Source organism: Thunnus albacares, chromosome 16 (assembly GCF_914725855.1).
Source record: "Thunnus albacares chromosome 16, fThuAlb1.1, whole genome shotgun sequence".
NCBI lineage: Eukaryota > Metazoa > Chordata > Actinopteri > Scombriformes > Scombridae > Thunnus > Thunnus albacares.
The window spans coordinates 26,149,531-26,175,856 of NC_058121.1; the positions used below are offsets into that span (position 1 = coordinate 26,149,531).

General features: G+C 40.0%; 1 protein-coding gene and 2 long non-coding RNA genes across 3 annotated transcripts; 1 reads left to right on the forward strand and 2 right to left on the reverse strand.

The window, feature by feature from the left end:
- The first annotated feature begins 1,185 nt into the window (after positions 1-1,185).
- On the forward strand, positions 1,186-26,023 carry aig1 (androgen-induced 1 (H. sapiens)). The gene is made up of 6 exons (XM_044376611.1): positions 1,186-1,527; positions 5,731-5,886; positions 10,134-10,235; positions 22,655-22,770; positions 22,987-23,153; positions 25,421-26,023. The coding sequence occupies exons 1-6, from the start codon at positions 1,387-1,389 to the stop codon at positions 25,438-25,440; spliced, it is 702 nt and encodes a 233-aa protein (XP_044232546.1). The 5' UTR covers positions 1,186-1,386; the 3' UTR covers positions 25,441-26,023.
- LOC122999594 lies at positions 18,377-22,906 on the reverse strand. Its single transcript, XR_006407780.1, has 3 exons — positions 22,893-22,906; positions 22,703-22,807; positions 18,377-18,868 (listed from the first exon to the last, which is right to left on the reverse strand). It is a non-coding gene; the product is annotated as an uncharacterized LOC122999594 (long non-coding RNA).
- On the reverse strand, positions 23,104-23,588 carry LOC122999595. The gene is made up of 2 exons (XR_006407781.1): positions 23,548-23,588; positions 23,104-23,133 (listed from the first exon to the last, which is right to left on the reverse strand). It is a non-coding gene; the product is annotated as an uncharacterized LOC122999595 (long non-coding RNA).
- Positions 26,024-26,326: the final 303 nt, after the last annotated feature.

Below are 26,326 nucleotides of genomic sequence, written 5' to 3' on the forward strand. Positions count from 1 at the left end.
AACCAGAGGTTCCCACTTTTTGGCCTTTTACATTAAATCAGTGTATTTGTGTCTCTTTGTCATGTTTGTTCGTCTGTGAGATGTTTGTAGTTCCACCAAAGAGAGAAAATGCTTAAAGATTAAAGAAAAGTTCTGAGAAATGAATCCAAATGTATGTAGCAGATCTTTGCTACCCGATCTATCATCTCATGACCCTCACAAAGCAGTTCAAACTAGCTCCACCTCGAACAGCTGCAACAAAACGCCGCTTATGCATTTAGCCGTAGTCGGGGTCACATTTCACATGTCTATGAGTTGTTAACAGCTCCACCAAATAGTGATTGTTCCCTCGAAACTTCTCACATGCTTTCATTTCAATACATGTTCAAATTTGTGTATCAGAACTTTGTTTTTTCTTCTTTCCTCTCCCATTAATCATCTCACGACCCCTCAGATTTATCTGCTGACCCTTCGGAGGGGCCCCGACCCCTAGGTTGGGAACCACTGGACTAAACTAGCTAACTGTATATAAAGTAGTGTAAACTAGCTCCACCTCCAGCAGCTACAACAGTAACATGCTGCTCTAACACTGATGCTTCACTATTAATAATCTAATGATGTCATATATAATAATATATCAGTCAGAGGGACCAAACCACTACTTTTACTGCAATACTTTAACTACATCAAGCTCATAATACTTATGTACTTTTACTGCAATACTTTAACTACATCAAGCTCATAATACTTATGTACTTTTACTGCAATACTTTAACTACATCAAGCTCATAATACTTATATACTTTTACTGCAATACTTTAACTACATCAAGCTCATAATACTTATGTACTTTTACTGCAATACTTTAACTACATCAAGCTCATAATACTTATGTACTTTTACTGCAATACTTTAACTACATCAAGCTCATAATACTTATGTACTTTTACTGCAATACTTTAACTACATCAAGCTCATAATACTTATGTACTTTTACTGTAGTAGGATTTTTCATGCAGGATCTGAATACTTACAGATTACAGACACTGAGTGAAACATTTAACATTTTTTATAAATATTATGAAATAATTCATGTTTGAGTCATTTAAAACTACACATTTATATGTATACAGTAACATACAATAGACTCGCTGTGTGTACTACAGGGCTGCAGACAGTTGAGATTACAACACACACCCTCCCCTCCCCTCCCCTTCGCATCATCATCATCATCATCATCATAACACGGAAGCAGTAGACAGAGGGGGGGCAGGAGAGGCGAGGATAGACGAGGGGGGTTGAAGACAGGTAACAATAAGGAGCACCAGACACAGACAGACAAGCAGGGACAGGTGCAGAGAGGTAAAACAGCAGACAGGTAAACAGAAAGACAAGACAGCGAGCATCATGGCGCTGATCCCCTCGCAGGTCCTCCGGGTCGCCATCCTGCTGTCTTATTTCTCCATCCTCTGTCACTACAAAGCTTTGGACATGCCGGCTCACCAGACCTACGGAGGCAGCTGGAAGTTTCTGACCTTCATCGACCTGGTGAGACTGAATGTTTCATTGTTTTGTTTTTTTTTAACCCCAAACAGCCCGGTAGGTGAGCTAGCTTAGCATGAGGAGCTGCAGCCCCGGTGCTTCATGTTGTGTCACATTTGAGTGATTATTCAGCGTTTCCGCCTCTCTGCCCTTATTATTCGGCTGTTTAATGCATAATTATACAGAAAAATATGTATTAAATTATACTAAATCATGTCCAGAGTCACTATTGTAGCCCCCAGCGTGTGTAAACCGGTGAGCGTGTAGAGGCTGAACCGGAAAGCAGGTGTTATGGTGCAGACTGCGCTGCTGTCACAAACGATGCCTCAGCGCGGGAGCGTGCCGCGCGCGCACTCCCCATTCATTCCATATAGCCAACAGAAGCGCCCACAAAGAGATCAATATTCACACATTTTACCGCTAAAGGTAAAGTATTAGTGTTGTTAAAGCGTTCAGTAATTCCTCACAAACTCCTCTCAGTTTATTTTTGACGCTTTGAAAGCCACAGTTCATGGTTTAGTGTTTAATTTATTGTTTTTGTATATACACATAGGAAAAAAGAAGTGAAAACTCTTTTATTTTATTTTATTTTCTGCAAAACACTTTGATTTGCTCTCTGTATGAGCTGTGCCATATAAATAAAGTTGCCTTGCCTATATATGTATATAGTCTGCAGCCTCCATCACTGAATAGGCTTTAAAAAAAAGGAAGTAAAACATTTAAATAAACATTTGTAAAAGCTGTGTATCAGTTAAAGAGTGTCAGCACGCATTAGGCTTAATATCTATTATAGATTCTGAAGGTAAATTAAATTACTCTCTAACGAGCAGTGAAAACAAGAAGACTGTGACGTAGACACACACACACAGCTCCCATTCATCATTCCCTGCAAACAATGCACACATACATACACGCGCTCACAAAGAGGCGGTCGATGGTATGAGCCAGTCATTCACAAACACAGCATGTCAACAATAAACTTACACAGAGATGTAACGAGCTATAAAAAGCTAATTATTGTAAACAAATAGTCAGCAGGAGGTCGCCCCCTCTCTCTCTCCATTTGAAGAACAAATCAACTTACATGTCTTGGGTGTTTCTGTCTGTTTATTTCAGTAATAATTTATCCTTTAGTCAAGCAAGAAATAGAAACAGAAATAATAACATGTGTTCAGTATAACTAGCTGGTTAGTGGGGATGCGTTCAAGACCAGAGCTCCAACAATTAATCGATTAATCGCTTAGTTGATCAACAGAAAATTAATCGAATAACTGTCATTTTTCAAGTAAAAACATTAAATATTCTCTGGTTTCAGTTTTTTAAATGTGAGGATTTGCTGCTTTTATTCATCATATGTGACAGTTAATTAAAAATCTTTAGGTTTTGGACTGTTGGTCGGACAAAACAAGCAAATTGAAAACATCACTGCAGGAGCTGAGACATTGTGAATGCCACTTTTTTTTCACATTTTATAGACAAAATAATCAATTAATCGCGAAATTAATGAGCAGACTTTTCACAACATATAGCTAAAAGTCAACGGCTCATACAGTCTGAACGTTAGCTGCGCTTCCAGCTGTTGTAGGATATCATTGAAAAATTAACTTCTTATAGGAGAAACGTCTTTATTATCAGCAGATGTTACTTTGCTTTTGTTGTTTTCAGTTTGTTGTGTCATGTAAGAACTGATATCAGAGACAAGTCTGTGAGAAAAAAACAACAGTTGCAACTTTTAGCCGATTAATCTTTAAGTCGATTGACAGAAAATTAATCGGCAACTGTTCTGCTGATCAAATAATCAGAATTTTTCAAAGCAAAATGCAACAAATTTGCTGGTTGCAGCTTCTGTGTCGTACATGATGTTAAAATAAATATCTGTAGATTTTGGACCGTTTTTCACTATTTTTTTGACACTTTATAGACAAAACAGTTAATCATGAAAATAATTGTTTGTTGCAGCTCCACAATTGAATTAATCATAAGTATTGTTATTTATGATAATAACAGTCATCTGTAACAAAATACTAATAATATGTGTGTGTGTGTGTGTGTGTGTGTGTGTGTGTATGTGTGTGTGTGAGAGAGAGAAATAGCGATGTCATATTTTCCACATTAGACCTCTCCACCTGGTTAACTGTGCCGTTAATGACCTGTACGCACCAGCAGCCAGGAAACACACACCGCTATAACATCTGGCTCTTAATCATAGTGTGTGTGTGTGTGTGTGTGTGTGTGTGTGTGTGTGTGTGCGTTTGAACATGGGGCAACATGAAACCCTGCGAATGTGCGCTACGCTGACACTGAAACGTCGACATGATTGCTTTTAGATCCATTTCTCAAATGCAGACGCTTAGATTATATATGTGTGTGTGTGTGTGTGTGCGTGTGTGTGTGTGTGTCGTTACTGCTCGGAGCCTCATCGCTAGCTGACTTCTCACAGAAACCTTTTATTCATGTAGCAGCCAAGCTTGACGTCAACACAATTCTCACTTAGTAGACACACACACACACACACACACACAGCGAGCAGGTTAGCAGTCAAGTATTTACACACACACACACACACACACACACACACACACACATATAACTGTAACATCTGATAGCATTAAAGCCCTCCAGCGTCCAGCCGTCTCTTCACCAGGCGGATGACAACCGATACTCCCGGTGGGAGGAGAGCGTGCGCATCCTCTCCATCTTCCTCCGGTGAAGAAGGTCAGATCCATCGTAGCGAACATATTGACGAGGGTGTTTCATTACACACAGAGAGGTGAAAATACAGCGCACCACGATGCACTGAACGCTCTGCAGCTCCGTCTGAATTCAAGTGTTTAATCTGATTAATACTTATGTGAATATACTGGTTATAAGGGAGGTATTTATATGTGTTGATAGAAGCTCCAGTGTTTTCTACTGGTCTACTGGAGGTGGTGAGGTTGTGTTTCCAACATGGGAAGTCAAGGATATGTTTAGCATTCAAGTGGTTTTAAATTGAGGGAACTCCGTTGCTAGGTAACTGGCAATAACATGCAAATTGGCAAGTCATTTTTTTTTTTTTTTTTTTTTTAGCATTTAAATGTCAAGTAACTTTAGGAAGAAGAACAAAAAACCTGAAAAAAACATGTTGGTTTATCTGAATATTCTCATTTTACAAACATCAGTATGTCATTAAAACAGGTTTCATAAACCCCGTCGTGAAGCGTTTAGCAGCTACAGAGAATGAACACTGGACCTACATTCACCAGGTGGACAGAAAAACAGAAACACGTCTCCACATGAATGATAATAATGTTGCTGCGTAGCTGCTGGATGTGGAAATAAACGACTGTTTGCTGACAAGTTCAACATATCAACTGAAAAACTGATGATGCATCAGTTTACTGTTTGTCGCTGCCGTCACCGTGTCGACGAGGCCCACCTCAGCAGATCAAACCCAGAAAATAATATATAGAAAGACGTCCTATATTATCATAACATAACATCCTACTATGAAGAACCTCGGAGCCAGCTTGTACAAAAAAGTTTCCATCCACAGGTTGCTCTTAAACCTGAGAGGAAGAGAGTCAGTCATCATCATCATTATTTAGATTATTGGGGGACAACGACTCGATCTGAGAGACTCTCTCCTGTACTCTCAACCACTCGAGGCTCTCAAAACGAGAAGGGTCTCGTCAGGAGTTTCAGAATAACTCTGACTATTTTGTTCTGAGAAAGTGTGAAGCCTGTTTTTTTAAGGTGTGAAGTGAAGCCGTTGCACCATAAACATGCTGGACAAGAGCTCCTGCCAGCATCACCATCGCTTTCCTGCCCAGAAATTGTGAAATCCTGGCTGAGAAGCGTGTTCTTTAATTGAGTTATATGACCATCCAGCAGCATACAGCAAAGGTCATCGACTGTAAGATTGAAGTCTCTTCTCTGGAGGGCGTAACGTATGAAATCACTGACTTGAAGTAGAAGCAGGTTAAAGAAAAGTGGATCCACAAGATGAAATGATTGCAGTTTCTACTCTAATGTCTGGTTTCTCTCCACCTCTCTCTCCTCGTCCTCTCTGAACTCTTCTCTGATAAATTTCCTGTCTCAGCTCTTTCTCTCTCCCTCTCTGAAGTATTTGTCGTGTGAAAGAGTGCTGAACTCCTCCTCTCTCTCTCTCTCTCTCTCCGTGTGCGTGTGTGTGCGTGTGTGTGTGTGTGTGTGTGTGTCTCTCTGTAGGTGATCCAGGCGGTGTTTTTCGGCCTGTGCGTCCTGATCGATGTCTCCAGCCTGCTGACTAAAGGAGGCGACAGCAGGGAGCAGGAGAGGCAGCTGAGGAAGCTGATTGGCCTGAGGGACTGGATGATGGCCGTCCTGGCCTTCCCTGTCGGAGCGGTGAGCAGATGGATGCGCACAACACACACACACACACACACACACATATACTGTACACACGATAGCCTGGGGGGGAAGAATGAGCCTGGCTCACAGGAATCAAAGGCTTGAGTTATGCATTTGCAGTATAATCAGCTCTCTCTCTCTCTTTCTCTCTTTATATCTGCCTCTCTCGCTCTTTCTCTCAAGGGTGACAACAGTTTTCTCCTAAATGTGAAGATTTTTAGTTTCAGAATAATTTGTGATGTGATTATTGTATCAGCTCATTAGAAAAATTCATGTTAAACAACACAGAAACGTTAGCTTACGGTCAGGTTTGGGCTATTTATTTAGATTTTTTTCCAAGTTTGTCACATGTTCAGTTAGCCGGAGGCTGTCAGAGAACGTTCAGGCTTGAGGGTTTCCTTAACAACAACACTAAACTATTCAACAGCATCTCCCAGTTATAAAAAAACATGTAAGAGAATCTATCTGGAAACAAGGATACAACTAGACAAATGTGAGTACAGCTGAGTATATAAGAGGAGTTGTCCTTTCTCTGTTCTAACATTAAAAACTATCTTTTGTAGTTTCCTGTCAAGTGTTGAGATAATTAGTTGATGAATCAGTTGAATAATTTATAAAATAATTTAATAACCACCCGTTTATTTATTAAGCAGAAACTTCAACACTTTCTGGTTTCAGATGATCAAACGTGAGGGTTGTCTTCTTCCTGCTTCCTGTTTCAGGTTATTATAAACTGAATATGTTTATTCAACACTAATTAAGATAAGCAATTAATGGATCAAGTCATTTATTAAGCTAAATGCAATTAACTGGTTTCAGCTGCTCAAGTGTTTCCTGATTTTCTTTCTTCTAATATTGTCGTAAATAAAATATCTTTTGGTTCATTTGACGTTTTTTTCGATACAATGCCAGTATAATACTGGGTTTAGGTACCAATACAGAAACAATACCTTTTTGATACCTAACTTTAAAAATGTAACACGATTCTCTGCAAAACCTTTCTTTTAACTTAAGGTGACATATCATGCACATTTCCAGGTCTCTGTATTTATATTCTGGGGCTCTACTGGAATATCTTTGCATGATTTCCAGTTCAAAAAACTCTTTATTTATCTTGTACTGGTCCTTTATGCAGCCCCTCAGTTCAGCCTCTGTCTGAAACAGGCCGTTTTAGCTCCTGTCTCTTTAAGCGCCGCCCCTCCTGATGAGCCCACTCTGCTCTGATTGGCCGGGTTCAGGAAGCTTCAGGATTCAGATTTCGCTTCTTTTTCTTGTTCTTTACTCAAAGTATAAACTTCTCAAACGCGTCATACACCGAATCCGATCTGAAATATGTGAGTAGACGACGTGAACAACCTCAGCAACAAAGACTACAGGATGTACGGTGGTGTGTGCGCGTGCACGAACAATCTGATGTCATCTTGAGGAGGAAGGCTGAAGCCCTGACTTTTGACTTGCAGGAAGCTTTTTTTTTTTTTTACATATGTTTAACTCAAAAGTTTTGGAACTTTCATCATGTTTTACAGACATTTAACATCATAACAATATAAAAACAGCAGAAAATCACAAAAAGCCTCATATGTCCCCTTTTCTCACAGCGCTGGCAGACACAGATCACATGGTTCTGTCACACTAACACACACACACACACACACACACACACATACACTTTTATACAGGATTTCAGCTGGCAAGGTGCCCTGTGTCAGCCCACAGCTGTATTCTAGTTTTGACACGCATGTGCGCACACACACACACACACACACACACGTGATCACGCACAGTTGATATCGATTGTTGCCACGGTCGGAGCCACAACACACATCCTCTCTCTTCCTCTGTTACACACACACACACACACACACACACCTATAGAAGATTTCAGCTGGCATGGTGCCGTGTGTGTGTGAGTTGCCGTGTGGGCACCGAGTTCAGTTTACACACAGTACAATAGACATGATTATCACCACGGCTAATGTCTGGAAACCTGGCCTGCCTGATATGGAAAGTGTGTGTGTGTGTGTGCTTGCATGTTTGTGTGTGTGTGTGTGTGTGTAGCTCCGGTTGTACGTGTTGTATACATGCATGAGTGTGCAGGTGCATATGTTACATGTTTATATGTCCGTGTGTGTCCATAAGCAGCTCTTTTTGTGTGTGCGGGATTGTGGAAAAATGTGGAAGTCTGCTGCGTGTTGATGTGACACACAGGTACAGGGTGTCTGGTGTGTGCATTTCCTGCCACCGTTGGCCTGTTGAAAGCAGAGAACATGTCGGTCAGGGTACAATAGGGGGGGGCGGAGGGGGGAAAAGGGGGGGGGGCTGGTTGGTTCACATGCCTCGAACTGGAACCCAGATGACGGTCAGGTAATTCCACCCCCATCCTGCAGAACATGGTCTGGCCCGAGTCCAAACCGTCTGCTGGAGATACGTTAGACGAGGAGTTTGTTAGTTTATGTTGCGCTCACATCATGTGGGATAGAAGGTGGCTGGATCTGCTGGCTGCAGGATTTTCTGGCTGCGTCCCAGTCGACCCCAGGCATAATGAAAATAACAAGACTAAACATCTATAGCCGTGCAAGTGTGCTTTTGAGGCGGTAATGCTCCTCTTTACACTCATACAAATTGCAATGTTTGGCCGTAGGGTGACACAAACACAAACACAATCACAAATCCAATATATTTTCGCGTTACTCATCTTAACTTTTTCTGGCCTTTAACGGTGCTATGGACCATTGTTTTTAATGAGTCGCTCACTCGCATGCATGTGCACATACACGAGTGATGCAATACACAGTGTAGCGATCTACATGTGGTTATAATGTGCCAAAATACTAGGGCTGCAACTTATTATAGTTATATTATTATAGTATACAATATGCATGATTATTATTTTACAATCCATCAAAAAATAGTGAGAAATTCTCATTACAATTTCCCACAGTCCAAGTAGACGTCTATAGCTTTCTCTTTTAGTTCAGCCAACAGTCCAAAATCAAAAGATATTCAGTTTACTATAAATTATGACAAAGAAAAGCATCAAATCCTCTCCTTTGAGAGGCTGCAACCAGAAATGTTTAGCATTTTTACTTAAAAAATGACTATTCAATTATTAACATAGTGCACAATACATTTTGTGTCGGTTGGCTAATCGGCTAATCGTTGCAGCTCTATAAAATATGCAGCAAAGTTAAGAACGAAGAAGACTGCAAGCCAGTAAACATGAATGTAAACAATGCAGGTGTAGAAGTGTGTTCAACATGTTTGTTAGACCTCAAGAATACACACACAGTATTTTGTTGAGTAATAAATTTTGTTTGTTTACAACAAAACTGCAGGGTTCCTTTTAATGCTAACATTAGCATGCTAACGTTAGCATGCTAACATCGAACTGTTATGCTAAATGTTAACAGGATAGCCCACTAACATGAGCACATTACATGTTAAATGTTAGCATGTTAACATACCAACATTAAGAGTGTAACATTGTGCATGTTACCATGGTAACATTTTAAAATGCAGCACATTAGCATGCTAATATCTCATCAGTTATACGTTGTCATGAACTAAAGTGAAGGACAAGTAGAAATTCTTGAAGTTATGAGGATTCCTCTGGAGTTCCTGACTGATTTAATGTTTGAGCAGCTTTCATCAGCTCAGCTCTTGTTCTGTTAGAAATGAACATTTGTACAAGTTTCACAGTCAGTTCTGTGAGCTGTTTCTAACACCACAGTCTCACCTGGTGACAAGACTTTACCTGCCAGTTCCTTTCATCAACCTGCTTCTCTAACGATGAAACTACAGATCAGAACATTTAGCATCCTTAATAAAACACTGACTGTAGGTGAAGCTTCATTATGACATTTTCAGATTCAACAGAGACAGTATGTTCTGCTTATTGAGTCGTTGCTGCTGCTGCTGCACGACAAAAATAGCTTTAATTACTGTAACCAATGTCCTCGCGACACTCATTGGCATTTTCAAACGAGAAAAAAAATAGTCAACTACTCCCACAGAGTTGTTAAAAACCCCCTCCTGACACAGTGCAATAACACGTACGGCTGGATATGAGGATTATTTCTTATCGCCGACCTGACCGCATCCCACTCATTCATTAATCTTGATGCATACTTAATTTGAGTGTTTTTGTGCAGCTGCTTGGCGTTGATACGTGTTATATGAGGACTCCTGCACACTGTTTGCTAACTTTTGTTTCTTTTCTTTCTCTCTCTCTCTCTCTCTAGTTTGTGGTCTTTACGTTCTGGTCTCTCTACCTGTACGACAGAGACCTGGTCTACCCCAGACTACTGGACAACTTCATCCCTCAGTGGCTCAACCACGGCATGGTGAGTCATACCGCCTGTACTCTCACACTGGTGACTGTTAATAGTTGGTTAAAGAACATTAAAATTTATAACCGCCTGGTACTAAATGCGTTTGTTGTGTTCTTTAAAAACATGCGAAGAAAGTAGGTTCCTAAAGTTTTATGTTTGTTAAACGGAGCAGCAGACTTGACAGCTTTTTTCCCCCCGGTTCAGTGCAGACCTTAGAGACGGGAAAGCAGATTGAAGTTCCAAGAGCATAAATAGAAGTTAACGGCCTTTTGTAGAGTTAAATTTGCAAGTCGCCGAAATGACGGCGCCTCAGACAGTGGAGTGTTTGAGGTGGAGCCGCTCAACTTTTTCAACTTGCCGCCGCGACTTGCCTTGTGACCGTGGCAACCACAGAAACTATAATGAGGGGAAACTCATTCGGAGAAAACGACGCAGGAGCTGCTTCCTGAATGGTGCACCTCCTCGCTAGCAAAGGAACAGACAGGAACAGGTATCTGTAGCTGCCATGGCAACCGCTCGCTTTGTGGAAGCACCTTTTTAGGGGACGGAGTGAGTTGGTTTTGCAGGATTCCTCCTGGACGCCTTCTTGTAGATGCAGACTAGGGCCATGCTAGGGGTGATTAGCTTGATACGGGTTTTGCTAACCTTGCTAACCTCTTTAAATGAACTTCCTGTGGGTTGGGTGCAGGTCTCTGTAACATATAATACATTCTAAAGCTGCAACAATTAGTCAATTAATCGATTAGTTGCCAACTATTAAATTAATCACCAACTTTTCAGTCATTTTTTAAGAAGAAAATCTCAAAATTCTCTGATTTCAGCACCTGAAATGTGAATATTTTCTAGTTTTTTAGTCCTCTGACAGTAAAAAAAGTACATTTTCTGACATTTTATGGACCAAACAACTAATCCATTAATTGAGAAAATAATCAACAGATTAATCGATAATAAAAAATAATTGTTAGTTGCCTTCCTGTAGATGCAGACTCAGAACATGCTAGGGGCGATTAACTTGATACAGGTTTTTGTGTTGCTAACCTTGCTAACCTCTTTAAATGCACTTCCTGTGGGATGGGTGCAGGTCTGCATCATATAATACATCCTAAAGCTGCAACAATTAGTCGATTAATCGATTAGTCGCCAACTAATAAATTAATCACCAACTATTCTGATAATAGATCAATCGTTTTCAGTCATTTTTTAAGAAGAAAATCTCAAAATTCTCTGATTACAGCATCAGAAATGTGAATATTTTCTAGTTTTTTTAGTACATTTTCTGACATTTTATGGACCAAACAACTAATCCATTAATTGAGAAAATAATCAACAGATTAATCAATAATAAAAATAATTGTGCCCTAATTAATGACAGATCCTTCTATTAGCATCCTACATGTCAGAACATGTAAAACGAGCCCTTCTGGGGTCATTACTCATATCAGTGGATTATAAACTTCATAAAGTACTTGATTAATCTTATCAGCGGTGAACGCTGGTGTGGGTGAACCTCTGAATTTGAATAGAGTCAGCGGCGGGTCGCTGGCTTTGATTTGCCATCTAGAGGAAGAAGGTTTAATCTAATGTTTAGACAGCGACTAACACACACTGTGCACCATGTCGCCTGACTGATAACACCGTCAGCTGTGTGTGTGTGTGTGTGTGTGTGTGTTTCAATCAGCCTGTGAGATAATCTGACATTTTTCCAGCACTCTGTACGCAATATGCAAAAATCTCCTCATCAAACTTCCTACTGCCAGAACACTGACCGTACTGACACGCTGGCACGCACACACACACACACACACACACACACACACACACACACATGCAGAGAGCAGTGTGAGGTGAAGTGAGGTGGTGTGTGTTTTGTGTTTAAAGAATTATCATTCCCATAACACTACTTTAATTGAAAGAGACAAAGACAGCGTGTGTGTGTGTGTTCGCTGTCTCTTCTCCTACTCCAGGAGGTGATGTAATAGCTGAGCGGTTGCTATGGTGGCGTCGCCAAGGACCAAAACAATCAGAACACCACCAACTGCTGTCTGTGTGTGTGTGTGTGTGTGTGTGTGTGTGAGAGAGACAGAAAACGTGAGAAAGTGTGTGTGTGTGTGTGTGTGTTTCTGTTCGAGTCCAGCGTGGTTGTAAATATTTTGCGGTATTCCATGGTATCGCTGTTGTTTATTTGTACCGGCTGCCACGGCAACCGTGTCACCGTTCCCTTTGGAGGAGGGAGGGGTCGACAGATGTAGAGGGAGTGGGAGAAAAAGATACAGTAGTTTATTAAATGTGTTTAACGGCCATTGGAAGTGATTAAGGGTGTACACGCAATAAACAATTATGTGGCTATCAATTACCAATCTGCCTTTTTTTTTTTTTTTTTTTTGTGTTAAATACATGAAGGATATTACGTAATGAAGAAATACTGATATTTCAACTCTTAGATGAATATTCCTCCTGTCTTTTTTCATGCTTTTTTTGTTGAAGTTGGACGTCTGTGTTAAACACGGTCACGGCTTGTTTTAACAGATGGCTTCACCTGCTGTGAACGCTCCGGTTGCAGAGTTACCTCTGCTTCCTCCTCCTCCTGATGACATATTGTTCGCTCGTGCCCGCAAAACATCCGTCGTCGGTGGCCTTTTGTTGCAGAGCCCGTTCCGCTTGGTTGTTCGCCTTCTGCATATATCCGATCGGATTCAGGCTCAAACATGCACGGATGTATGTGAGAGGAGTTAAAACAGCCTGTTTGAGACAGAGGCTGAACTGAGGGGCTGCATATAGGGACCAGTAGAAGATAAATAAGGTGTTTTTTAACTGGAAATCATGCAAAGATATTCCAGTAGAGCCTCAGAATATAAATATAGAGCAGGAAATGTGCAGAATATATCCTCTTTAAGGGCTTTACAGTAGTTTTGCATAGTTAAAAACACTTCCAGTAAAGACTGGAGACAGGCCTTTTGATGTTTTTACTGGAAGCGATGGTGAAACCGGACCCCTTAGTGACAGTGCACTGTGTCACTGGTTCCTTCTGAGCAGCTCCATCGATGAGTGATCTCCCCGTATTAGATCGTTTGATATGATTTGTTTCAGACGTCTGAAGAGGTGAAACTATATTGCACAAAAGTACTAAAGATGAGAGAAAAGTTTGAAAAATAAACTTTTTTTTTTTTGGTGGTATTTTCTACACCAGTAATCATCTTTTGATCCCTTAGATTAATCTCACCAACCACTGTGAAAGCTGCTGCTGCTGCCATTTCAGGGATTACTGTCGCTGCTGCTTTTCATACGTGGTCCTAACTAGTTTCTGTTGTTTCATTACAGTAAATTTATTCTAATCTTTTAGGTAACAAGATAGAAGATACTCCAAAAAAAATGTTGCTTTTTGTCTGCAGATGCTGGTGTATTTTATTGTTTTGAGTAAAAATCAAGGCATTTTTTTAAATCAGTTTTCAGTCATATTTTAAGATAAATGTGTAAAATTTGAGCTAAAAAGATAAAACAACTGAACATTTGCATGAACATTATTCTGCACAGTGAAGGTCAGTCATGCTAATCAAAACAAAAACTTTATATCGTTATAACTGTTTGCAGTTTTACTGATATTAGTTATTGTCCTGTTGCAGTGAGTCTGTGTGTGTGTGTGTGTGTGTGTGTTATCCTTCACCCTGACAGTTCATAAAGGCTGACCCACACACACACACACACACACACACAGCCAGGTTTCTCCTAGCAACAGAGGATTATAGTCTCACACTGTGTATGACGCCATTGACCCTTGACACACACACACACACACACACACACACACTCTCCCTCCGAAGTGTTGTTATAAAAGCTCTGCTGGTTTAGAATCAGCTATTTTCTCACATCTGGTGAATTATTGTCGGGTCTGGGTACATTCATGCACACACACACACACACACACACACACATGCACAGACACACACACACACATGCACACACACACATTCACACACATGCACAGACACACACGCACACACATACAGACGAACGTGGGATCAGCAACCACATTTACCCTTCATCTTTTCTCTGCTCTACTTACATTGTTAGGACTGTGTGTGTGTGTGTGTGTGTGTGTGTGTGTGCATTCAATTAGTCTGCTGTTCCTGCATCTGTCATTTTTTTCTTTTAGGCGTTTATACAAAATTGAAGTAATATATTTATTACCAATCTCCTAAACAACCAGTAATAAACAAATAGCAGACGTTTCTCTTTTAATTTATTATCTATGTAATACAAACTATGATCTTTAACTGATTAATAGTTTTTCACTGTGAATAAACGAGATCATGAGGTTGATACATGTGACACCTTTTAATGCAGGTTAAGTCATTTTGAGGGTGAATTATGGTTAAGCTGAAACTAAGTCAGTCATGAACCTTTTATTGTTTCTGTGTTAGAGAACATAAATCCAGGCTCCAGAGCTGCAGGGATTAGTCCATCGACAGCAACTATTTCAGTAATTGAGTAATTGTTTTAGTAATTTTTTTTTAAGTAAAATGCACATTTGCTGGTTGCAGCTTCTCAAATGTGAAGATTTGTTGCTTTTCACTGTGATACATGATAATAAACAGAATATCTTTGTTGGTTTTGGACTGTTTATCATCGGCAGTGGGAAAATTATAACAAGCATTTTTCACTGTTTCCTGACATTTTACAGACAAAACGATTAAATGAGAGAATAATCTGCAGATTAATTGATCATGAGAATAATCATTAGCTGCAGCTCTACCAGGCTCGTCTTTATGGAATGATACAGTAATTAAAAACAGCAGCGCAGATTTATTTCAAAGCACAGAGACGCTGCAACAGAATCATTTTAAGCTTTTGGATATATTTGGTTTTTTTTTTTAAAAAAAATGTAGTAGGTCAGAATTCAAGAGAAAAAGAGGAAATGTGGAGTAGAAATTTTATTGAAATCTATCTAATATGGTCTGCTACAATTTTCAAATCGCAGGAGGTCAAAATACCAAAATACCAAACACACCATAATCATTTTAATATAGTTTTTAATGAAAATGAGAATAAAGATGTAAAAATGATCATTCCCTCTGATATCGCAAATCATATCGCAACTGCAGTATCAGTCAAAATAATCCCAATTAGATATATTTCTTTAAAAATCGTTCAGTCTTAATTCAAACAAACAAATATTTGAATCAAACCAAACGTCTTTCTTCTCTTCACTAAACATAAAACAGCTTCAGTGTTTCTGCAGAGTTCAAACTCAGTCACAACTCGGCTGAGTGTGTTTCTGAAAGAGTGGAACAGGATTGTCCCTCTGTGACATGATAAGCTCCTTAAGTTAGAAAACTATTGTGAAAAATGTCAACAGGAGACTTATCATTTGATTTTTTCAGGTTCAAGCGGAGTTCAGTTTAAAAACCTTTATCAGGACTCAGCGAAAAAGCTCCGCATCAGCTGCTGCACTTTGACCTCTTAAACTCTGCTGCGGCCACCCGCTGGATTCATCTCTATAATCGTATGTTGTGAAGCCAAAATTTTTTTTTTTTTTTTTTTTTTTTAAACCCCACAGAAGTTTATTTTAAATTCTATGAAGGAGACAAAAAGTTTCCAAAGATATCAAATGTGTCCGTCTGACTTAATAGAAACAGGTTGTTCTGCAGCTTTAAAAGTAGTTTTCTTGGTCTTGAATATCAAACAGTTTAGTTTCAATGAAGTGTTGCAACAAGCAGATACAGATGTTGACATACAGCTGGGAAAAAAAAGGTACATTTTCTGTTTTCTAAATTAAAATAAACTTTAAAGGTGGACGCTCAAAATGAACACTTTTACTTTTACAACCCCTGCAAGTGAGGCGAGACGCTGGTTGACTAACTTAAAAAAAGGGCAAAAGGTGGACATGGTGATCAATACAAGAGATCAATAAACAGGCTACAGAAATTAGAAATATTACATTTATAGGTAGCAGTCAGGTAGCCATGTTCCCTACTATGCTATAATAATAATAATAATAATAATAATAATAATAATAATAATAATAATAACTAACAACAACAATAATAATAATAGCCCAAAAAAGGGTATTTATGTAGCATTTATCAAAATTTGAAAACAGTAAAATAATGTCACAGTTTAAAGTGACATCTTCAAATTCAAATGTAACCAACAGTCCAAAATCCAAATATATTAATTTACCTTCTTACACAAAGAAAAGCAGCAAATCCTCATAAACTACCGGCTGTGACTCAGGGACGTTTGTGACTGAAATGATTAATCAATAATCAAAATAGTTGCCGATTTATTTATGTGTTTGTCAACCAGTTAAGCTCTGATATACAGTACATATCTACATGCACAGTAGACAAACACACACATGCATCAAAAGTTTGTGGGCATCCAGTAACACATCCCATGAGTCTTTTTCGTCAATTGGGACATTGTCAAAGCATCATGGGAGCAGGACTACCTCAGTCAGCTGTTTTCATGTGCCGCTGTTATTCCGAACCAACCGCAACCGATGTGATAAAGGCTCCTTTTAGTCAGTAAAGCTGTTTTTTTTTTTTTTTTTAAATGATATTTTGATTGAATATCGCTGTCAACTCTCAGGTCACACATCCTGCGTCTTAAAAATCACAGAGTTAATCTATTTCTGACGCATCGGTTTCAGTCGTCTCAGTTTCGATTCATCGCCACCGGAAGACGTTTGACCCCTGTGAACCCGCTGTCAGCCATGTGACCCCAGAAACCGCCCAGCCAAGCAGCGGGAAGCTCCGGGTCTGACAAGTGAAGCTAATGTGGAAGTGACTTAAACCTGCGTTCTCTCTAATGGCCATCAGGGGGCGACGCCACTGGTTGCAAAATGAAGTCCGATTGAGTTTATGGTCTCAATCGCTAGTTTAAAGTCTTCTTTAATACAACATGATGGTTATTTTGTAAATTAAAGTCCATTTATAGTAAAATAGATGATAAAGCAGCGTATGCTTTAGTGCGTGGCTACCTTGTGATTGACAAGTCACTACCACGGCAACAACATTGTTTACTTACGTTACGTAACATAATCCCAGATTAGAATAGGAGTATAAGTGTAGTTGTTGCTATTTTAGTGCGTTTTCAGTTCATGAAAGTTAATTGTAACATTTTAGTGGCCTAAAAAGTCTTGTTCGGTGTTCGGTTGTACTAAAAGACCCTCTAAAGAGTCGGATGTTCAGTTTTTCTGGTAAGTTTTTTGCTAGCCAAAATTAGCATTAGCATTAGCAAAATCAAAGTAAACCATAAACTGTGTCTCAAATCACGTACTTCTGTTAGTACACTTTCATGTAGTACACTGTGTACAATATGTACTTACTGGCGTAGTGCGCAAATTTCTACAGGGTAGTGTCGTCTCAAAGTAAACACAGCCGTTGTTCACTTACCGGAAATGACGATTGCAAATTAGCATTAGCTAGCGTTAGCATTCGCGCTACCAAATCATTACAGACTGCTAAATTAACCCAAAAAACATACTGATGGCTTATATCCGACAACAGTATAGTAGCCATTTCCAGTTTGAAAAATGGTCCCTCCCCTTCCGCTGCGTAGCCAAGATGGCGACCATTGAGGGCGAGAAGCGTTTTGAGTGCACCATCCGGGTTCTCACAGTACACTGCATTTTTCCATACTTCTCTTACGCACTTGTGCACTCAAAATGTTAAGTGAAAGTATAGAAGTATGCGATTTGATATGCAGCAATAGACTGTAGCTAGCGGCTAACGCTAGTGTTAGCGTTAGCTCAACCCTCTCGTCCAAATATGGTCAATTCTGGCTTCAAAAAACCAAGATGGTGAAGGTCAAAATGCCAAACTCGAGGCTTCAAAATGGGAGTCCACAAACCAGAGGGTGAAGTCACGTCCATTTTTTTATTTTTTATTTTTTACAGTCAGTGCCCCCCAGCTGTGTATCTCTGTGTGAAATGGTTTGTCCTGTTTTTAGCCTCAGACCACAGGATCGAACCACGGCTGTTTGCCGAAGAGGGGGGGGGGGGATTTTCCACAGAGGCAGAAAACCAGCTGCCTCTGTGGTGCGAAACCACAAACCCCCGGGGGGGGCGAGGGGGGACATAGAGAGAGAGAGAGAGAGAAAGAGAGAGAAAGAGAGAGAGAGGGGGAGAGAGAGAGAGGGGAGGGGAGAGAGAGAGATAGAGGGGGGAGAGAGAGAGAGGGGTGGGGGGGGACAAAAAGAAAGACCTAGAAACAAAAATAGAGAAAGAGGGACAGCGAGAATAAAGGGAGTATTATTTACGAGCGGCGAGTCCTCTCAGCAGAGACTAAACTTAAACACGACCAAGAGACTGGAATTCCACCGAGATATACTGGGTAAAAGTGCAGCGTCAGGATGTGTGTGTGTGTGTGTGTGTGTGTGTGTGTGTGTGTGTGTGTGTGTGTGTGTGTACAGTATAATGATGGGAGGGAAACCTAGAATTTAAGACCCCAGGAGAGAAAGCTATTCTGTCCTCGTCTGAGAGCACTGAGACGTTGTTACTCTTGTTAGTTTGCACATACTTGGCATCTTCAGTCTGACCTTTTCAAATCCTCCGAGGGGAAAGCCTAAAAAAAAAAAAAAAAAAAAAAAAAACCCGGATCGTTCCAAGTTGAGATGCGACACAGCGGCCTCCTTCATTTGGTGTACTGTATTAAAATAAAAAGCACAATACTGATTTTCATGTGTTAAAATACAGTTTGAACATCTGAGAATTAGGAAACTGTCACTGAATATCTTTAAATTTGATCCTGCAAAAAAATATAAGAGTATTCAGTGTTTCCCTGCAGATTTTTATTTTGTTCCATGCAAGCAGCAGCAACCTCGGTTTGAGTGCCTATCACACTGTTTAACTTTAATTTTTTACACATGGAACAATGATAGACTCTTTCCCCGACGCCAAGAAAGACATTTTAAGTCTAAAATACAGATTTTAATGAGTAAAATGCATCAGGGGGAGGGAGGGGAGGGAGGGGAGGGGAAGCAGTTGCTGGACAAACAATCCTCTTAACGCCGTCTTCCTTTCCCCCCCCCCCCCCGTCCCCGTTTGTGCCGACACATTATGGAAACCTACTTTTCCACTATTTTCTGGATGAAATTTCGGTGGGAAAGTGGACAATCGACAGAGGGAACAAGTGATTCATTTTTAACTGTGGTGGATGCAGAGAGAGAAAAAAAAAACAACTGCGAGATACAAACTGTCATGACCTAATGCTGCACGTCCGGATCCAAGTTGGCCCGGGACAGACGGACTCTCTGCACTCCGGTTACTAAACTAGACCTTTCTTGGACTCCGTCGAATCTTAAAGTGATGTTTGACGCTTCGATTAATCAGTTAAAAAAAAAAAAGGGCTCGTGCCAGGTCACGATATTGCTTATCGACAGCTGAAGAAGTGTTTGCTGATTTTTTAAGATGATTTATCAGGTGAATATATTTATGAACTGAGTGATGCTACTTTAAGGTTCCAGCTACTGAAATGTGAGGATTTAATGGTTTTCATTGCCGTACATGACAGAATATCTTTGAGGGTTTCGGCCTGTTGGACATGAATACATCTCCTTAATATGTGGCAAATTATAGCATTTTTCTCTATTTTTTGACAGTTCATAGACGAAACAAGCATTCAATTAATTTGGGAGAGTAATTGGCTTATTAATCAATAATAATAAATAAATAATAATGGTTTATAACACACTATAATGTGGTTATAAGCAGATAAAAGGAGATTTTAAGTGTTTATAACAAGCATCAAGATATGAATGCATATTCATTATAGTGTATTATGCTAATTACGCTATAATATAGTGTTATGTTGTTATAAAAGTCCTAATCAGTCTGCTGTGGGAAACCACTAAAGTTACAAATAGTAATAATGTACAAAAAGACAAAAGTCCTGGGATAATGCACTTAAAATGTAAGTGATGGGGGACAAAATCCTTCTGTGCAAAACTGTATTTAAAAGTTTATCTGAAGCTAATATGAAGCTTCAGCGTCCAGATGAGTCAAATCAAGTAGATATCTTTCAACGTTACAGTCTTTTTAGTGCCAAAGTCCCTCTTTTAGTTATTATACTTCCACTGAAAGAGGGAAGTTGATGCTATAAGGACTGTAAATGTGTCAGATATCCTCTTGATATGACTAACTCAGCCTCATATAAGCTTCACATCAACTTTTAAATGTATTATTTGCATTAAATGACTGTGTGGGGATGTTTTAATGACACCTAATATCACCTGACCGTCCTTTGACCATGCACACTTCTCATACTTTTCAGTCCGACTGAAGCAGGTTGTGTTCAGTGTTAGACGTCTCTGAATCTAGTTTCTTTGTCAGAACTCTTAACAGGAGACAAACGCTGGATTAAACCCAACACTTAAACCAAACCTGTGCCCACATTTACACCTACTGCAGCACCACAACGTCTCGCTAAACCCGTTTCCATCCATCTGGGAATAATTATCGGACGGAATTATGGGGAGGAATCCCAGTTGTTGCTTTCCTCAATGTAACATAACAAGGCCGACAAGCCAGACTGCAGGAGACAAGAGAGCTCAGCAGTCTGACTTAGCCCTGGGTGAGCGGTCTGACACACACACACACACACACACACACACACACACACACACACACACACACGGATCTACAGCTGTGCTCCTGAGAGTGCAAATGAGGTAAGAGGTCTCAACTCTGCTGAGACAATTACGCCTGGTGTGTGTATGCATGTGTGTGTCAGTGTGTCTTTGTATGTGAGTGCCCCCTAGTGGACGAACAGAGTAGCTCACACGAAGGCAGACGAGCAGACTTTACTGCTGCTGCTTGAAGATATTGATCGATTGATTTGACAGCAGCAGGTAGGGAACGTTACTGTTAGAGGATACGTGTGTGTGTGTGTGTGTGAGACTTCATGAATATGTGTGTGTGTGTGTTTAAGTGCTGGTTCACGGTGAGTCACAACAACATCGATTAAAAGCAATTCTCACATGTTGCTATTTTCAGCAAATGCCATGACCTCCATTATAAATGTGTGTGTGTTTAGATAGATTACACACACACATTGTATATAGAGATGAATAAATGATTAAATGATAAGGCTGGAGATCAACAAATCTCATGTTCGGAGTCAAACCAACAATAAACTGATCTACTCACAAGTATTATGTATTTATCCGTGAACCTCCTGCATCGTCTTGACTTTAAACTAAAGTTCTGTACAACGTCTCATGTTGTCAACAGGTTGCGAAGCTGTAAACAGAAACCACATTCCTGCACATGCTCAGTGGCGTCTCTCTCCTGAGAGTGAAAACGTGATCGCTGTTAGCCGTTTTAAACAAACTAGAGCTGCAATGATTAGTCGATTAATCAATTAGTTGCCAACTATTTACTCGATTAATCACCTGGAGTCATTGTTTTTAAAAGAAAAAACGTCCAAATTCTCTGATTCCAGCTTCTTAAATGTGATTTTTCTCAGGTTTCTTTAGTCCTTTATGACAGTAAACTGAATATCTTGAAGCGGTGACTGTTTGTTGTGATCCAGATGACCTTTGCAGCTGCCGGAGTCGTAACAAGAACCAAAAAAAGCACATATCTTCAGTTCTCACATCGCTTCATTGGCCACCAGTTTCGGAAAGAATTAACTTCAAAATATTATTACTTGTCTATAAATCATTGAACAGCTTAGATCCAAAATACTTATGTGAACCTCCGGACCGCTCAGGTCGGCTGGCTGAGGGTTCCTCGTGGTTCCCAGGATTTAAACTAAAACTGGCTCTGCTGCTACACTGAGACTAGAGACAGAGCTGAGCATCTTTAAATCTCAACTCTACACCCTCAGGATCTTTTTACAGTTGCTATGTGTGTTATGTTTCCATTGTTTTAATGTTTTTTTATGATTTCCAACTGTTCTCTGTGCGTTTTGATCTGCTTGTTCTCACTTATGTTGTGTTTTTCTGTATTTCTGTGGAGCGCTTCGAGTTATCTTGTGCAGGATTTGCTTTGCCTTGACTTTGAGAGCATCACCTCAGGCTTTGGGAAACAGCGATCGACCTTTTCTGATATTTTATAAAAGAAACAACTAATCGATATAATCATTAGCTGCAGCGTTAAAACAAACTAACGCGCCCAAAACTCTTTGTGATGGAGGAACATGTCATAGCGGTGCGGCTCATTGACATAAGATGTAGAACCATGAATGACTCCAAAAAGATGCATCCAGTTTCTCTTTCAGCTTGTCATTTTGAGCACTTGTTTGCTCAAATTTATATTGTGTGACTCCAATTAGAGCCAAGATGGCGGCTGACAGCGATAAACCTTCATCCAGGCTTCAACATGCTCAGAAAACTACAAGTGATGATCAGCCTGAGGAGGTCAAAACATGTCGACGTCTGATTTACTCTAATCTTTTTTAACTGATTATCTCCCTCTCTCTTCCTCTCAGCACACCACCGTTCTTCCCTTCATCATCATCGAGATGCGGACCACCCACCATCGGTATCCCAGCAGGTCGTGGGGTCTGGCGGCAGTTTGCTTCTTCGGTTTGGGATACATCCTCTGGTACCGAGTGTTTCCTATTTCCATCACCAGTTAACACCTGGAAACAGACTTTAATGTGTAAAATCAGTGGACTTCCCCTACTTTAAACAGACTCTCGTATGGGATTTATAAAGCAATTTCACCGTTTTCTCCAGTTAAACGTGTCCGCAGTCTGTTAAGAATGCGTTTTAACCTCCTGTGTGCCCCCCCCCCCCCCTCATCTCCCTCCCCCTCCAGGACGTGTTGGGTGCACCAGGTGACGGGCGTGTGGGTCTACCCGGTGCTGGAGCGCATCGCTCCGCTAGCTCGGGTCGTCTTCTTCAGCGCCATGACCGTAGTGATTTGTGTCTTTTACATTCTCGGAGAAATCCTCAACAGCTACATCTGGGACCAGCCACACACAGGTAACAACACACACACACACACACACACACACACACACACACACACACACCAAGACTAACCAAATACACTTTACTGTAAAGTATATCCACTTTGACAAGACATTACGTAGCCGTTGAGAGCAAAAAATATATTTTTACTCAAAGTTAATAATATTCATTATTTTCTTCTTGGGCTTGAGAGTAATTTGATCCAAAATAACGGGACAGAGTGCACAGTAAACTCTGTTTGGTGTTTTCAGGTTATGCTAGCCCATTGTTGCTAACTTTGGAGCTAACCCCCTTTACTTTTTCAGCATTTGAGGAAACAACAGACGTGACTTTTTTAGCATTTATTAACTGACACACTGTAGTTTGTACTGTACATTTACTGCCAGACTGACAACTTACTACTAACCTTTTCCTCTGTCCCGCTCGCATCCACCGTCACTTATCTTGTTCTCACTCTTTCCCCGCTCGCTACGCAAACATACTCCTTAACGGAGCCACGCGACCAGTGGTTTCCCAGGCAACGACAGAGGTTGACTCACGTACCGGAACAGCGCTGCACAGAGACTCCCAAACGCTGTCGATTTCCAATCAAATATTAAAAAATATATTTTTTTTGGCCTGGCGGGGGTTCTCGTTGTGTCATTATGGAGAAACACAGATTCAGTAAACGTTCAGCACGTTCAGTAAACATTGAGAATAGTTAGACCCAGCGGTCTCCGTTAGGTTGGGCGAGTTCAAAGTTGTGAAAACAACGGGGGTGTTTTGAATACACCCCCCGTTGTTTTCACAGGTAATTAGTTAGTCTGTCCCTCCCGCCGCAGGAAATAATGGTTTAATCCTGGAAAGCTTGTTGATGTTGCACTTTTCTCTTTATGAAAACAACACGGAGATTATTCGACCAATGAGAATTTAGTCGGACGAGAGCATATCGACCAACTAATCGACCAGTCGACCAGCAGACTACAGCCCTGAATTTGACATTTTATTACTTTTGTTTATTGCTCTTTTTTTCCAAACACACAAGTCAAATACCAAATGTTGTTGAAGCCTTTATTTGACCATAAAGTAATTAAAACATGGTTCACATGTTAATGGATGTTAATTAAAGATAAAAAAGAGAGCACAAAACAAGTTTGAATGGAAATCAATCTACTGGTAAAAAGTATGGTGAGCTTTGTAAACCTCAATAAGTTGTGCTTGTGTGTTTTATCCCTCACATGTAAATGCAAAATCTTTCATTCATGGTGAATTAAATGTCTTTGAATAACAAACTTTAACTCTAACAACTCTGTATGATAAATATGCAGCGTTGCCAGATTGAGCATCTTTGCACTACTTTTTTATTTAACTGTGAGGTTAAACATAGTTTTGGCTACTTTTTGTACCCTTTGGTCAGTTTCCACAGACAAAAAGTTCAACTATATCCCAATGAACTGATCCCTCTTCTCATCTGAGTAGATTAAGATTGACTCATGCTGCGTTCCTGTCATATCGGAGTTATCGTTTTGTGGTGCGTAACAATCAAAAAATGAAGAAAACACAAGTACCTACACAAAGTTAGAGAAAAATACTCCTACCACAAAAGATAAAAATGTACAATTAAAATGTGCAGTATGATAAATATAGTAAAAATATATTTTGCAATGCAAAATTACAAATAATTGTGTCAAATTAACGCACCATTGTTCAGTGTGATGGTTACACTGGTGTGCAGATGATGTCATTTTTACGTTATTATAACGTATAGTGTCCATGTGTGTGATGGAGGCTGCAGCGAGGGGTCACTGAGGTCACGCTCTCTTTTCCAGAGTACAGAACATACAGAAAAATTTGAAAGTTTACTGTGTACAAATAAACAAAAAACAAACAACAAGATTTACAGCGAGCATAAAAAAACCCAGAGACAACATCCAAAGACATTCAATCAGAGACATCAACATCGTTCAACGAGAGCACGCACAGCATCCACACTGCGACAAATCTGCCAACAGATGTTTGAAATGAGTATTTTAGCACGCTTCTGCCAGTTGTTCCACTTGTGTGGGGCAAAAAAAAAAACAAACTTGTTGTCAGTCTCATCTGGAAACACTGTACTGTGCCCTGTTGACGCCTGGGACCCAATATGCAAACTGTTGTTTTTTCCCCTCATGTTTGAGAGCTCACTATCTGCATATTTCAAACTAAACACGCACACAAAAATCAGGATTTTGTACTTAAAAGTTGCCTCCAAATCTTCTGCCAATGACCGATTCTCTCTGTGTCTTTTTTTTTCTCCCTAGAAAAGGTCAAAGGTGAGTGATCCTCTATGGAAGCTGGCGTCGGTCAGACGAACGAGGACAGACGAGTGGTGCCCCGCCCCACTCCGGACAGCACAAGAACGGAAAAAAACAAGCGCCCCTCTCTCTGGAAGCGGACCGTTAACCTTTTGAACTGTATCCATCGATATAATCGTTTAAAAAAAAAAAAAAAAGACAGAAAAATAATCGGTTAAATGTGAATATGAGAATTTGCTGATGGAACAAGAAAGAATCAATAATCTTTTTTTTTTTTTTTTCTCTCTTGTTGTTGTTTTTCTGTGTCATAAACTACGCCGTCGCATCCGGCTTTGATGGTGGACAGTAGAGAAAACACACTACTGTACATAAACACACTAAGCATACACACACACACACACACACACACTAACAGTATTTGTATTTACTGGTATGAACTATTTACCAAAGTGAATGAAATCCTTCATAAGCTTCTATGAAACTACTGAACATCAATATTGTGTTGAATATGATTACTAATCATTTTATGAGACATGTATGGAAGAAATTAGATGTTGGTACGAGATCAATAAAAGATTTGACTGGGAAATATTTCAGTCCGGTTTTGAATTCTGAGTGAAATCTTTTGACTCTCTGTGCTTCAGGGTTTTGGTTTGATAAAGTTGAGAAAGAGTCTCAGGTACGTTGAGAAACACGCTGCATCTTTATGAGCTTCGACACTCACAGTATGAGATGTCGTCTCGTTTTATTTTCGATGAAACGGGTGATTCGTCTGCATACAAAACCTGATGATGTAACACAGTAGAAAATAATTCAAGCTTGTTTCTTTATTATTTTTCCTTTATTTGATAGTCAGTGTATTGAGACAGGAAACGAGAGAGAGAGAGAGAGAGGTGTGACATGCAACAAAGG

Excerpts from the sequence above, each read along its gene's own strand:
- aig1 (XM_044376611.1), top strand. The coding sequence starts at position 1,387 with ATGGCGCTGATCCCCTCGCAGGTCCTCCGGGTCGCCATCCTGCTGTCT. Across the intron at positions 5,887-10,133 it reads TGGCCTTCCCTGTCGGAGCG|TTTGTGGTCTTTACGTTCTG; the intron begins GTGAGCAGATGG and ends CTCTCTCTCTAG. Across the intron at positions 23,154-25,420 it reads CTGGGACCAGCCACACACAG|AAAAGGTCAAAGGTGAGTGA; the intron begins GTAACAACACAC and ends TTTTCTCCCTAG.